Raw genomic sequence first — 12,267 nt, 5'->3', positions numbered from 1 at the left:
ATGACTCTTCATGGCTAATCATAAATATGATGTGATTAGATTAGATTAGATTACATTAGATTAACTCTTGTTCCATAGATCATGAATACGACATTTCGTAATGATGTGGAACGTGTCATTTTAATGAAAGATTTCTTTAAATACCATGATTCAATTTCTTTACAACAATTTTTTACACTCTCTCTCATTGCTTTTTATTTCTCTCTCTCTCTCTCTCTCTCTCTCTCTCTCTCTCTCTCACACACACACACACACACACACACACACACATTCTTTTTTATTTTTATTTGTATGATGTGCTCGACTATCGGCGAGGCGCGAAAACGCCTGTGAATGACTTTCTTAGTTTTGAGTACACTTACGAAAGAAATATAAAAACAACAATGAGAGTTACTGATTTATGATGCTCAGTTTGCAGTCAGTTCTGAGTGTTGTTAGTAACTACACTCCAGTCCCTAAACCTAGTTACAGAAAGCGAATCAGACGCATTATGTATTCCAGGCCGTAGCAGCCGCGACTTGGAGACACCAGCTATGGTCACTTCCCAGACCGCTGTAGGATCACATCGGTTCGTCTTCTTCCTGCTGGTACTGTAACTGAGATTTGGCAACAAGGCAACGTATGTTTGGCAACTCTGTGATCGACGAGTTACTTCCTGGTGTGCACGGAATTAAACCTCAAAGTTCACTTGATTTTACCTGTCATTTCCATTGAATAATCTGAGTTGTTATCGCTTGAAGGGTAACAAAAGATTGAAAATTTACGGTTTTCAGCCCAGGAAAGTCGTTGCAGGTGGAAACCGCAACTAATCTCGACCTTCAAATAGCGGTTTACGAGTTCTAGTTACGATTGCCCTCGTAATAGGAAGCTAAGACCCATACCTCCTCGCTAGCTCTGTGGTAACGTGCTGACCTGTGAAAAAGCGTCTGTTACGTTTCGCAGTTCCAGTCTCACTGCCTGTAACGTTTTTATCCCTTCTGTGAAAAAGCTACAAGCCGTCAGATCAAACATCAATAAGGAAATCGCAAGAAAATGCTTTCAGCTCATAGTGCAATGTTGAAAAACTTACAATGCTGCACAACAGGTAAGGCCTCTTTCCGCTGCTCACAAGCGAATTTTGGGTTTCCAGGAATACGTAACTATATTTATGAAATGCCACATTTGCATACCTCTTGAGTATGACACAGCATACCAATTAAACACAGACCCAATCAAAATCTAAGTGAGTAGTGTTTTACTAATTCGTGTCGATAGAGGCATGCTTGTGTACAGATACTTTCGTCGTAAGGTTATCATGGTTAGTTTTATTTCATTTCTTATAATACAGTGCACAATTTTCGTAAGGTTTCCTTTAGTGTTGTTAAAACAATAGTAAACATGAGAGAGAAATTAATCATCAACGATATATGCGAATTCTCTGATGTTACCTATGTCAGTCTGACAATGCACATGCAGTTTATTGATTACATGCATGTAGAAAACTTGTTCTGAGTTAAAGCTGTCAAACAAAGTTTGAAGAAGAATAAAATATCACTACCACACGACGGCTAATGTAGACAATACTTTTCTGACATATTATGGCACGATGCGCTCTCCCTGCACATCTTCGAGATGCATCTGCTGCCTGCTGTCTATTAAACCTGAATAGAACAAAATGTCACAGTAGTTAGCCCTTTTTCCACATGCGACTACTTTGGGTTGAGAAGTGAAGGGAATTATGTTCAAAGTTCCATTAGATTGATACCTTCAGCAGAGAGCAGAATTGCGTTTTAAAAAATGTAGCACTGAATGTATTCGAACTCGCGACATCTTATCTATGCTACAAGCTGACACGTAGCTACAACAGCTCCAGAGCTCGGCAACTATTCCTCCAGAACTTCTGGATTCCACAGCACTGTGAGATTATGCATATGGCCAGGTCTTGACTTCTGAGAGACAAACAGTTACAGCTTTTCTTTTGGACTGAACGACGTTTTCTAGTAACAGATAGCGCAATAGAATAGCTCAAGTGGAAAGGAACACTTCCTATTTAAACTTCTGCATCCTACACTGTTGGCAGTTGTGTGTAGGTGGCAGTTACGTGATTTTATTTCTGTGATTACAAAATAGTCGTATGTATGCACTGGGTAGCCGAGGCAGCTAGTTCATGGTGATTCGGTCAACCAAGTAAATGAATTTACTGAACATGCTGCAAATTACTACAGGGAGCCTGTGTGTCAGAATTCTCATCCAGTGTGGCGCAACTGTGTTACGATAGAAAAATGACTCGCAGAGAAGAGGATTTCGTGGTCTGTTGGACGGATGGTAGGTTGTTATACCTATGGTCTGGGTTCGATTCCCACTTCCGTCAATGATTTTAGATAGGGAGAGACAGATTCCATTCTCTCCTGGCTACACCAAGCGAAGGAGATATAATGGCTGCGTGGTCTGAAAATTCACATTAAAGATGATATTCCTTCTCTACCAAGAAGACGGTAGGTTGAACCACAATAAAGTCTGGAGTGGCGACATGTAGAAACTCTGTCACCAGTAACCTTTCTTATACTAGTTATTTATTTCAAGTGACGACACAAACGCTATGTATGGTCACAGGACACTTATTCCATCTTTTATTTAAGCTTCTGTATGTCGATAAAATTGGTTCTAAACTGGGAATGCAACTCAGACCGCCCTTAACGCGGAATTTGATCCCTTCGTGGCAATACTGCTCGGCTACAATTTGTTGTTTGTTCAAAACTGCAGATTCCTCAACACCTTCACATATTACGCGTGAATGGGATCGAATCCTGGCCCGGCACTAAAGATTTAATTATGTATTATCAAGCTCTATCATGAGAACACCTATCTGCTGGTGGATAATAATTTTGATTTTTAATGTATTTTCATTCGTTGTCAACACTAACGATATCTGACGTTTTTAACTCCCAGTGAGACACAGAACTATTTGCGAGATGACTGTAAGTTCAAGATGCTATTCTGAGCAGCTGGTGGAGAAAAATTCGGTAGCTGACGTCTCTTTGTGTGTAGTCAACAACGATATGTGTGGGGCTCTATTCCCAGTGAGCGCTGAACTCTTCGTCATATTATTTCAGTTCAAACATGCTCACATGTCACTGCTGGTGCAACAAACCCATATTTAACGTTCTTTTTCTCTAGAATATAACAGCGATAGATGCCGGGTTGGAGTCCTGGGAAGGAAAAAATTAATGTTTCGTCTCGTCATTTCAGTTAAAACATCTAGCTACTGCCGCGAAATTCCGATATGTCACATTTGACTGTGCTTCTATAGCAATCCGATTAGGTTCCGGGTTCGAATCCGTGTCCAACACACAGCTTTACCTCACGGCATTTCAAGTAAGTTACTTGTGAAGAAGCAGTATTTAACATCTCTCGTAGTTCGTTAACAGGGACAATAGATGCTGGGTAGGAATTCGCGTCTGTTAAAAATGTTTGCGTTATGCAATTTAAAGTTCATATTTGCTAACTGATACTGTCTAAAATCGAGGTATATCACTCTCTGTATGCTTAATCAGGAATGACTGTTAGTTTCCGTCAGTCACGAAATCTTTGCTTAGTCTGCATGAGCTGGGTTTGAATCCATATGCAGAACAAGACGGTTCGTCGTGTCATTTAATGTTCATACATATTCTCAACGAGCTGCTCGTGAATAACTTTAATTTTTAATGTCATTTTGTGTTAAATAGTTCAAATGGTTCAAATGGCTCTGAGCACTATGGGACTTAACTTCTAAGGTCATCAGTCCCCTAGAACTTAGAACTACTTAAACCTAACTAACCTAAGGACATCACACACATCCATGCCCGAGGCAGGATTCGAACCTGCGACCGTAGCGGTCACGCGGTTCCAGACTGAAGCGCCTAGAACCGCACGGCCACACCGGCCGGCCCCCACCATCTGGTATCAATGCATTACCTTATCATCCATTATATATAATCATTTTCATAGTACACTTGATATTATAGATGAGTAGGACACAACACAGGACATAGATAATGTCCGTTTGACGTCAACAGTGTGTAACATTTTACTTTTTTTGAATAGGACAATGTTCCTCTCCAATAATTTTTAGATTAGTTACAATAAGCTTACGCTGCAAGAGAATTCGCTTGTATTTTTCAATATGTGGTCTGTTGTCGGTTTGAAGGCCTTCCATAACATCGGCAACGTAGTGCAACTCCACCGAGGGCTGTCTGGAGTAGGGTGGAGATAGCAATGTGAAAGTTGCGAGCTGTCAAAGACGATCTTCATATTCCTAATGCGATTAGGACATCGTGTACTCTTGACGACGTTTAGCACCTGTGCAGTCAGTCACCCAATTTCAGAATTCATTTTGAGTAATCCTGCTAAATTCCCAAAATATTGTCATTTTATATTGATGAGTAATATGGATAGTCGTCACGTTCATGTGCCGTCTACAACGCAAATTTAATGTTCCTATCCTAGGAACTAACCTGCAATACGTTTTGTATTTCATAATCGGAACTATCTGCATTAACCGTCATCAGAGCAATGTCAGGGAACAGAATGCAGCAGTGCCTTGGTACCTACTTGAGGACCTGCTTGAGTCGTGTTCTAAGGAAAGGGTTGTTGCTGGTTCACATTATATTACACTAGCGAGAAGTACCGACTCTTACTTTTCTCTGCAAACATCCAGACCTAAATTCAGTAACTAAATGCTAAGAATATATTTGCATTGTGCCAACTCAAAGATCAATAGATATGGATATAGATATAGATACAGATTTTTATATTTAAAGCCATTCTCGTTCTGCGTTGGAATAAACATCATTCATTATTTGCTTGTTCTTGTTACGATTGTTATTGTCATTCTCTCACTCGCAAGAGTTTTCGCATTCCTATTTGGTATCGATGCACATGAAGAGTGGCTATGAAAGAAGGGAATACTGAATGTTACGTCATGTAGAATACACTCATTTACTCCGGCTCCTCGTGATCTACGATACAGGAGAAGTGAGATACATAAAGTTGACAGTGTGAGGACAGACCTGGTAGAACAACTCTGCAACTACACAGTGTTACCAGATAAAATGGTGCTGCGGAATCGAAAGTGTAGTACGGACTTTGCCACAGTAGCAGACAGCTGCTAATTTAGGACCATGACCGTGGATTACACTTTGGTCAGTGCTGGTTAGAGTGCTGCAACTGTAAATGGAAGGCTTTGTTTGATAGTCTTATGCTGATGCTGTTTGAATAAATTATGCCATTGGATACAAAGCGGTTTAGTTTTGAGACCTAACCCACGAGGGGGGAAGGCACAGTGGTCTGCTTCAGGAATTCCAAGCAATAAAACACAAAAAACAACCCAGGAAGGGTTCGAACAGCTACTTTCACGCAGAGACATGCATTTGGAATCTGTTCATCGTTACGGGGTCAAACAAGAGGGTAACATTACTGAAACAATGATCGGGCTACTTAGTATATAATAAAGCATACAGATTTCAAGGAGGAAACGTATGAAGACGCAGACTTCCTCGTTATCAATATGTGCGGCATATCTTTCGTGTTAACGAAAGTAAATTCCCGCTTTACCTCTTCTTACGTGTCAAATGAAATGAATGTCATGAGGAATAGAATATTTGTTGACTGCGTCTCTTCTTGCTTCCATCCTTACCAACATATTTCTTCATTCTCGTGGTAATCATGACATTCTATGTGTATGCTGCAAAAGATTGCAAGTGGACAAATTCGACATCGATGTGCAAAGCGTTATATTCAATTCGAATTAGCTTCCGGTGTATTTTTACTTCGTTTGTATTTTTAGATGATTATGAACGTTACGGAAAATTATCTCATATGCTTTATGTTGAATGAGAAACATTGAATGATCCGTTTTGCTTTCCCTACGTTGAAATGATATAATGTCGGCGTCAACAGCCTTCTTCCACGCCGGATGCTGAAACTTGTATCATTCTGGATTAATGATAATTGAATGTCTCATATGTATACATAGCCCACAAGGCGACGTCAGAAACCATCAGGGGAGAACGCCGCATAAAAACCAAACGTGCGCGCGCGTCTCCACTCTGAAGAACCGTATCGGAGAATCACGGCAAGCATTTCGCTGAAGAGCTGCCTCGTCAGAGAGCCTAGAAATGGCAGCGTCGTAGCAAGTATTTGTCAACACTCTGATAGTGCATTAATTCCGGGTGTAGGTCGGCGTTACCTCGCTAAATTCACTTGACATTCGTTTTCCACATCGAAGACTCGTACGATATAATCCACTGCAAGATGACACAATTAGAAAGTATATTTAATTTCTGGACTTCAAGAACGGCGTTCTTCACATAAGTAACACCTGTTTGTGTGTGCATTCGGGAGGACGACGGTGCAATCCCGCGCCCGGCCATCCTAATTTAGGTTTTCAATGATTTCCCAAAATCGCTTCAGGCAAATGCTGGGATGGTTCCTTAGGAAGGGCACGGCCGATTTCCTTCCCCATCCTTCCCTAATCCGAGCTTGTGCTCCGTCTCTAATGACATCGTTGTCGACGGGACGTTAAAACAGTAATCTCCACCTATTCGTGTGTTTAAGGTTGCGTTTTGAGGCTCAGGCAACATCGCAGTGACTATATTCCGCCTCTGGCCGCCAGTGTGTCGTTAGCTCAGAGGTTCCCTTGTGCGTTGCAGTGCTTGTACTATAAGACATAGCAGTTCGAATCACGGTAGAAGCCGCTGACTACAACCTTTTATTTTCCATTTTAATTAATGGAGTTGCAAACTGCTAGTAAAAATTGCTTATGCAAAATCTGAAGAATGCCTTTAAACATCGATCTTCGTCCGATTTCGACTTAGTAAATTAAGTTAATATCATGAATTTCTGCTTTGCAAATTCCAAGGTGCTTCACTGTAAAATAGACCCTGAAAAGATTCAAACCGACTGTCAACGATATAAATTTGAGCTTTGTTCGTCATATAGGTCTAACATGTCAGAAGGTTGTTTATGAAGTGCACATGTTCATTAATATAGTTCCCTTCTTCTAAATTTTTGCAATAGCATTTAACTGTAGACGTTTTCTAACACCGGCGTTAGCAATTCCTTTCCGTTCTCTGAAACCTTCAAAACGACAAATTTTTCTGGTTTAAATCTGATGACCTTAACTATCACTTCCGATCAACAATAAATACTTCATGAACCCATACATGGAACTCCAATTGTGCAGTGTTCCTGCACTGCTACAGAGCATGCATTGCAAGGTATTCACACAGTTTATCGCATAGACTTACCATAAGGAATGAAATACACTTTACACCACAGACGCTCACTCTGGCTTGACGAAAACATCCAAACATTGACCAAAAGTTGCACAAATAATTGAGTTTGAAAGGAAAAGAAACGAGGTATGAAGCATTTATAAATTCATCGAATGTAGTGAGGTGGTTTAATTTCGTCCCAGTCTATAACATTAATTTCGGGCCATACTCAGCTCTTGCCGATTAATGTAATATAATACCCGCCTACTAATCAGGGCGTCTGTCTCCGTTGCTTTTGAGCGTGAATGGAAATTGTAGAAATTTTCTGTGGAGCAACATTTAATAATAAAGCGTTTTAAATCATCAAAAGCGATGAGCGGTAGCAGGCGCTTTCGATAAAGAACGGGGGAGTGCAGCGCCGCTGCTGTCGCCACGGCCGCTGCCAGTAGCCAGCAAATGGATCCCGGAGCTTTGCCGCATACGGCGTCCAGAGGAGGACAGTCTGCAGGAAATCTGCCGCAAAATCGTTACTGGATAAAATTTTGATATCGGTGTGTCACAAAGCGAAATAGATTGAATCTGCGCTACCATTACATTCACGTCTTCAGCATTCAGACAGAAGAGGCTATAAAAATATTTGACGCCAGCTGCTCTCGATCCACTGACATTATGAACAGAAACAACGCACGCTACCGCTAGACCACAGGCGTAATCAGCCTGGAGTTTATCTATCATGGGACAAGTTTTCCTCCAGGAAGTGCCGCAGTCTACAGTGTTGCCAGATTGTGCAGATAACCGGACTTAGAGAATTAGCGAGTTGGCCAGTTTTTTTGTCCCATGTCGCGATCGGCGCGGACTTAGCCTCTGAAGCGGCCGGCCGCCGGTCAAGTTTTATGTCAAAGAGTGTACATTGTCCGCACAGTCGAGCATATACGACACAACACATTTAACTGACTCGGATTGCAGAAACGCTAATATTTCATCTGTCACTTCTCTCTCACCCAGCGAAATTCCTTGGGTTCCTTTCTGACGAAATATCAATTTCGACGACTGTTGTTGTAGATATAATACAATGTTTGCTCTTTGTTTATTGTTAACACTGCTCTCTTTTGTCAATACCACTGTTGTGAGTTACTCGTCGACCAAGCAGTTCGTTCCATAGCCTCATTCTGTGCGCATCACTGAATATTTCCAGTCCCGTCCACTGATGCCGTTAGCAGCCAATATTTTGGTTGCACGGTAGACAATTTGTGGAGCGTCGAATGTCTGTAAACATCGTTGGCCTTTTGCGACCAAGCAAGTCACTGAAATCAAAAGAAACGGCCATTTAAGTCGCATACTTTGATATGTGCGAACTAACACATCAAACCGTGCAGATGGACTATCTATATACATATACTACTGGCCATTAAAATTGCTACACCACGAAGATGACGTGCTACAGACGCGAAATTTAACCGACAGGAAGAAGATGCTGTGATATGCAACGGATTAGCTTTTCAGAGCATTCAACAAGGTTGGCGCCGGTGGTGACACCTATAACGTGCTGACATGAAGAAAGTTTCCAACCAATTTCTCATACACAAACAACAGTTGACCGGCGTTGCCTGGTGAAACGTTGTTGTGATGCCTCTTGTAAAGGGGAGAAATGCGTACCATTACGTTTCCGACTTTGATAAAGGTCGGATTGTAGCCTATCGCGTTTGCGGTTTATCGTACCGCAACATTGCCGACATTGCTGCTCGCGTTGGTCGATATCCAATGACTGTTAGTAGAATATGGAATCGGTGGGTTCAGCAGGGTAATACGGAACGCCGTGCTGGATCCCAACGGCCTCGTATCACTAGCAGTCGAGATGACAGGCATCTTATCCGCATGGCTGTAACGGATCATACAGCCACGTCTCGATCCCTGAGTCAACAGATGGGGACGTTTGCAAGACAACAACCATCTGCACGAACAGTTGGACGACGTTTGCAGTAGCATGGACTATCAGCTCGGAGACCACGGCTGCGGTTACCCTTGACGCTGCATCACAGACAGGAGCGCCTGCGATGGTATAGTCAACGACGAACCTGGGTGCACGAATGGCAAAACGTCATTTCTTCGGATGAGTCCAGGTTCTGTTTACAGCATCATGATGGTCGCATCCGTGTTTGGCGACATCGCGGTGAACGCACACTGGAAGCGTGTATTCGTCATCACCATACTGGCGTACCCGGCGTGATGGTATGCGGTGCCATTGGTTACACGTCTCTGTCACCTTTTGTTCGCATTGACGGCACTTTGAACAGTGGACGTTGCATTTCAGATGTGTTACGACCCGTGGCTCTACCCTTCATTCGGTCCCTGTAAAACCCTACATTTCAGCAGGATAATGCACGACCGCACGTTGCATGTCCTGCACGGGCCTTTCCGGATACAGAAAATGTTCGACTGCTGTCCTGGCCAGCACATTCATCAGATCTCTCACCAATTGAAAACGTCTGGTCAATGGTGGCCGAGCAACTGGCTCGTCACAAGACGCCAGTCACTACTTTTTGATGAACTGTGGTATCGTGTTGAAGCTTCATGGGCAGCTGTACCTGTACACACCATCCAACCTCTGTTTGACTCAATGCCCAGGCGTATCAAGGCCGTTATTACGGCCAGAGGTGGTTGTTCTGGGTACTGATTTCTCAGGATCTATGCGTCCAAATTGCGTGAAAATGTAATCACATGTCAGTTCTAGCATAATACATTTGTCCAATGAATACCCGTTTATTATCTGCATTTGTTCTTGGCGTAGCAATTTTAATGGCCAGTATATATATATATATATATATATATATATATATATATATATATATATATATATATACATATATATATACTAATTTTTGTATTATAGACTATTTATAGTGTATTTTACTAAGTCGTGGTATGTATTACGTCTTACGCCAGATAAAATAAATGAAATAATAGAAAAAACCTGGGCACAAGAAGCTCAGAGTGGATGTATTACTGTAAGATAAAACAGCTGACTGAAAAGATGGTTCGGTGTTGCAGGAGACGGCGCACCACGGCGCGGAGCTGTACCCGAGCGCCGCAGCGAGCGGGGGTGGAAGCGGCGGCGGCGCGGGGTCGGTGGACCTGAAACCGTCGGTGGCGAGCCTGCAGGCGACCGTCATGTCGAACGCGACGCTGGCCGCCGCGGCCGCCGCCTCCGCCTACCAGTCGCAGCTGCTGCCGCCGGCGTGCCCGCAGCCCGCCGTCGGCGTCGGCGTGGGCGTCGGCGTGGGGGTGGGCGTGGGCGGCGCGCACCTACACCACCACCACCACGCGGCGCCGCCCGCCGCCGCCGACGCGCTCATCCACGACTACCACTCCTTGTGACAGTGGGCCGCTGGCTACGGGTACGGGCAGTGACCCTAGCCAGCGCGCTCGCAGGGCCCGCGCGCGGCCCGCGAGGCTTCCCAGCATGCAGCGCGACGCCGCCTCCTGCCACCGCCGCACCCGCCCTCTGCCGCGAGTTCTGCGGCGACGCCGCACCTCTTACTGCCCCGAGACACCTCGTCGCCGTGGTGAAGCAATTCCTCCGCGCTCGACGGTGGACATTTCTTCCGAGCTGAACGGAGTACTGTGCCCGACAAAACACTTTGCGGCACATAATTTTCCACATCAGCATCTCTTAGCACGTCGGTTCGCTACATCTCATCGGATTGTAGGTATTCAACAGTATCGCCGTCAAAATTACGTCGTCTGAAGAAAGTATTTGGTGCTTAACGGTCAACACTCAATAACATCCCAGTGACTGATGTAGTGACACGGGTAGCACGACAAAAGGGGGCTCAGTGTTCCAACATTGATAGTGTGCGGACTCTACTGTGGAGGGCAGTGCAGATGGTGGTACGATGCTGAGAAAGACTCGAGACTTCCATTAACTATACCGGTGATATATATTTCGCACTCAGCAGTGACATTAACAATGTATTGCTGTATCTACAAGATGATTTTGAGTTATTTGAATCGACATTTGTATCCGCACGCACGATATTCCCTCGAAGGGCTCTAGAATTTACGTATTCGCACATTCTTCCCAATGTTGTATTATTTCTAAGATAATATTCCCTATGATGATATCTGCTTAGTTTCAAAGTGTATGACAATACGCGAATGAGACATTCGCCTTCCTGACAGCATTCCTTAAATAGAGGAAACCCTTTCACGGGAGAAAATTCCGTTAAAATTGTGCAAATTTCTGCCCTCTGGCATTTTATCACCACCGTGATCACAAAACATGCATTTTTGAACTCCTAGAGCACATTAGTAGCGCCACCCTTCAGTACTTCTCTCAGACACGCACAGTTAAGCTACTGACGTACAACACAGTCATGAAAAAGAAAAACGTTTCTCGGAGGAAATCTGACACGAAATTTTGTAACATATTTTATTATTGTTTTTACTTCTTTGACAGTTTTTGACTTCTTCAATACTGACACAACAAGAGACGACTGTGGAGCAGATATTTCCGCTAAAAGACAGTGCCAACGCATAAAACGAATGTGCACAAAGAGGGCAGTATTCAGCACTTTTCACGGCCTACTCTGTCATTTTGCACTTTCCTCGGTGTAATTTATTATATTAGAAGTCGCAAGAAGTGCTTCAAAGTCAAATTTAAAAATAAAAGTTCTGTGCAAATGATGAGTTCACATTTGTTGTGACTTCGGAAGTTCGTCAAGCTTACGTAATAAGAAGCAGACACTTTTGGATTTCTACGTTGAGAATAAATTTACGAATTCCAATTCTCACTTTGCTTTCCTGGACGGTAATATGAACGGCAGAAGAATCATGTGCCTTCAGGCAGTGCATTAAATGTTTCTTCAAAGACTAGGAAGTATTCTCGCCAATTCTCATAGCCAGTATGTGACTACAGCGTACGCCAAGCGAACGCAAGTAAGGGTTACTTGTTCCACACCTAAGATGTCCCGTCACTGTGCATAGTAATTGCAGTAGCCTTCTTTGTAGCAAGAACACATTCACAGTATAATCCGGT

At 43.3% G+C, this 12,267-nt stretch overlaps 1 protein-coding gene across 1 annotated transcript in view; it reads left to right on the top strand.

The window, feature by feature from the left end:
• Positions 1 to 10,451, top strand: part of LOC126200001 (homeobox protein six1-like) — a gene marked incomplete at its 3' end in the record, with an annotated part of 471,023 nt that extends 460,572 nt beyond the window's left edge. Inside the window, exon 3 of the mRNA XM_049936671.1 lies at positions 10,281 to 10,451. Coding sequence (XP_049792628.1) covers positions 10,281 to 10,451 — 171 coding nt within the window. The remainder of the gene's footprint in view (positions 1 to 10,280) is intronic.
• Positions 10,452 to 12,267: the final 1,816 nt, after the last annotated feature.

Source organism: Schistocerca nitens, chromosome 1 (assembly GCF_023898315.1).
Source record: "Schistocerca nitens isolate TAMUIC-IGC-003100 chromosome 1, iqSchNite1.1, whole genome shotgun sequence".
NCBI lineage: Eukaryota > Metazoa > Arthropoda > Insecta > Orthoptera > Acrididae > Schistocerca > Schistocerca nitens.
This window is presented reverse-complemented; position numbering and strand designations above follow the sequence as displayed.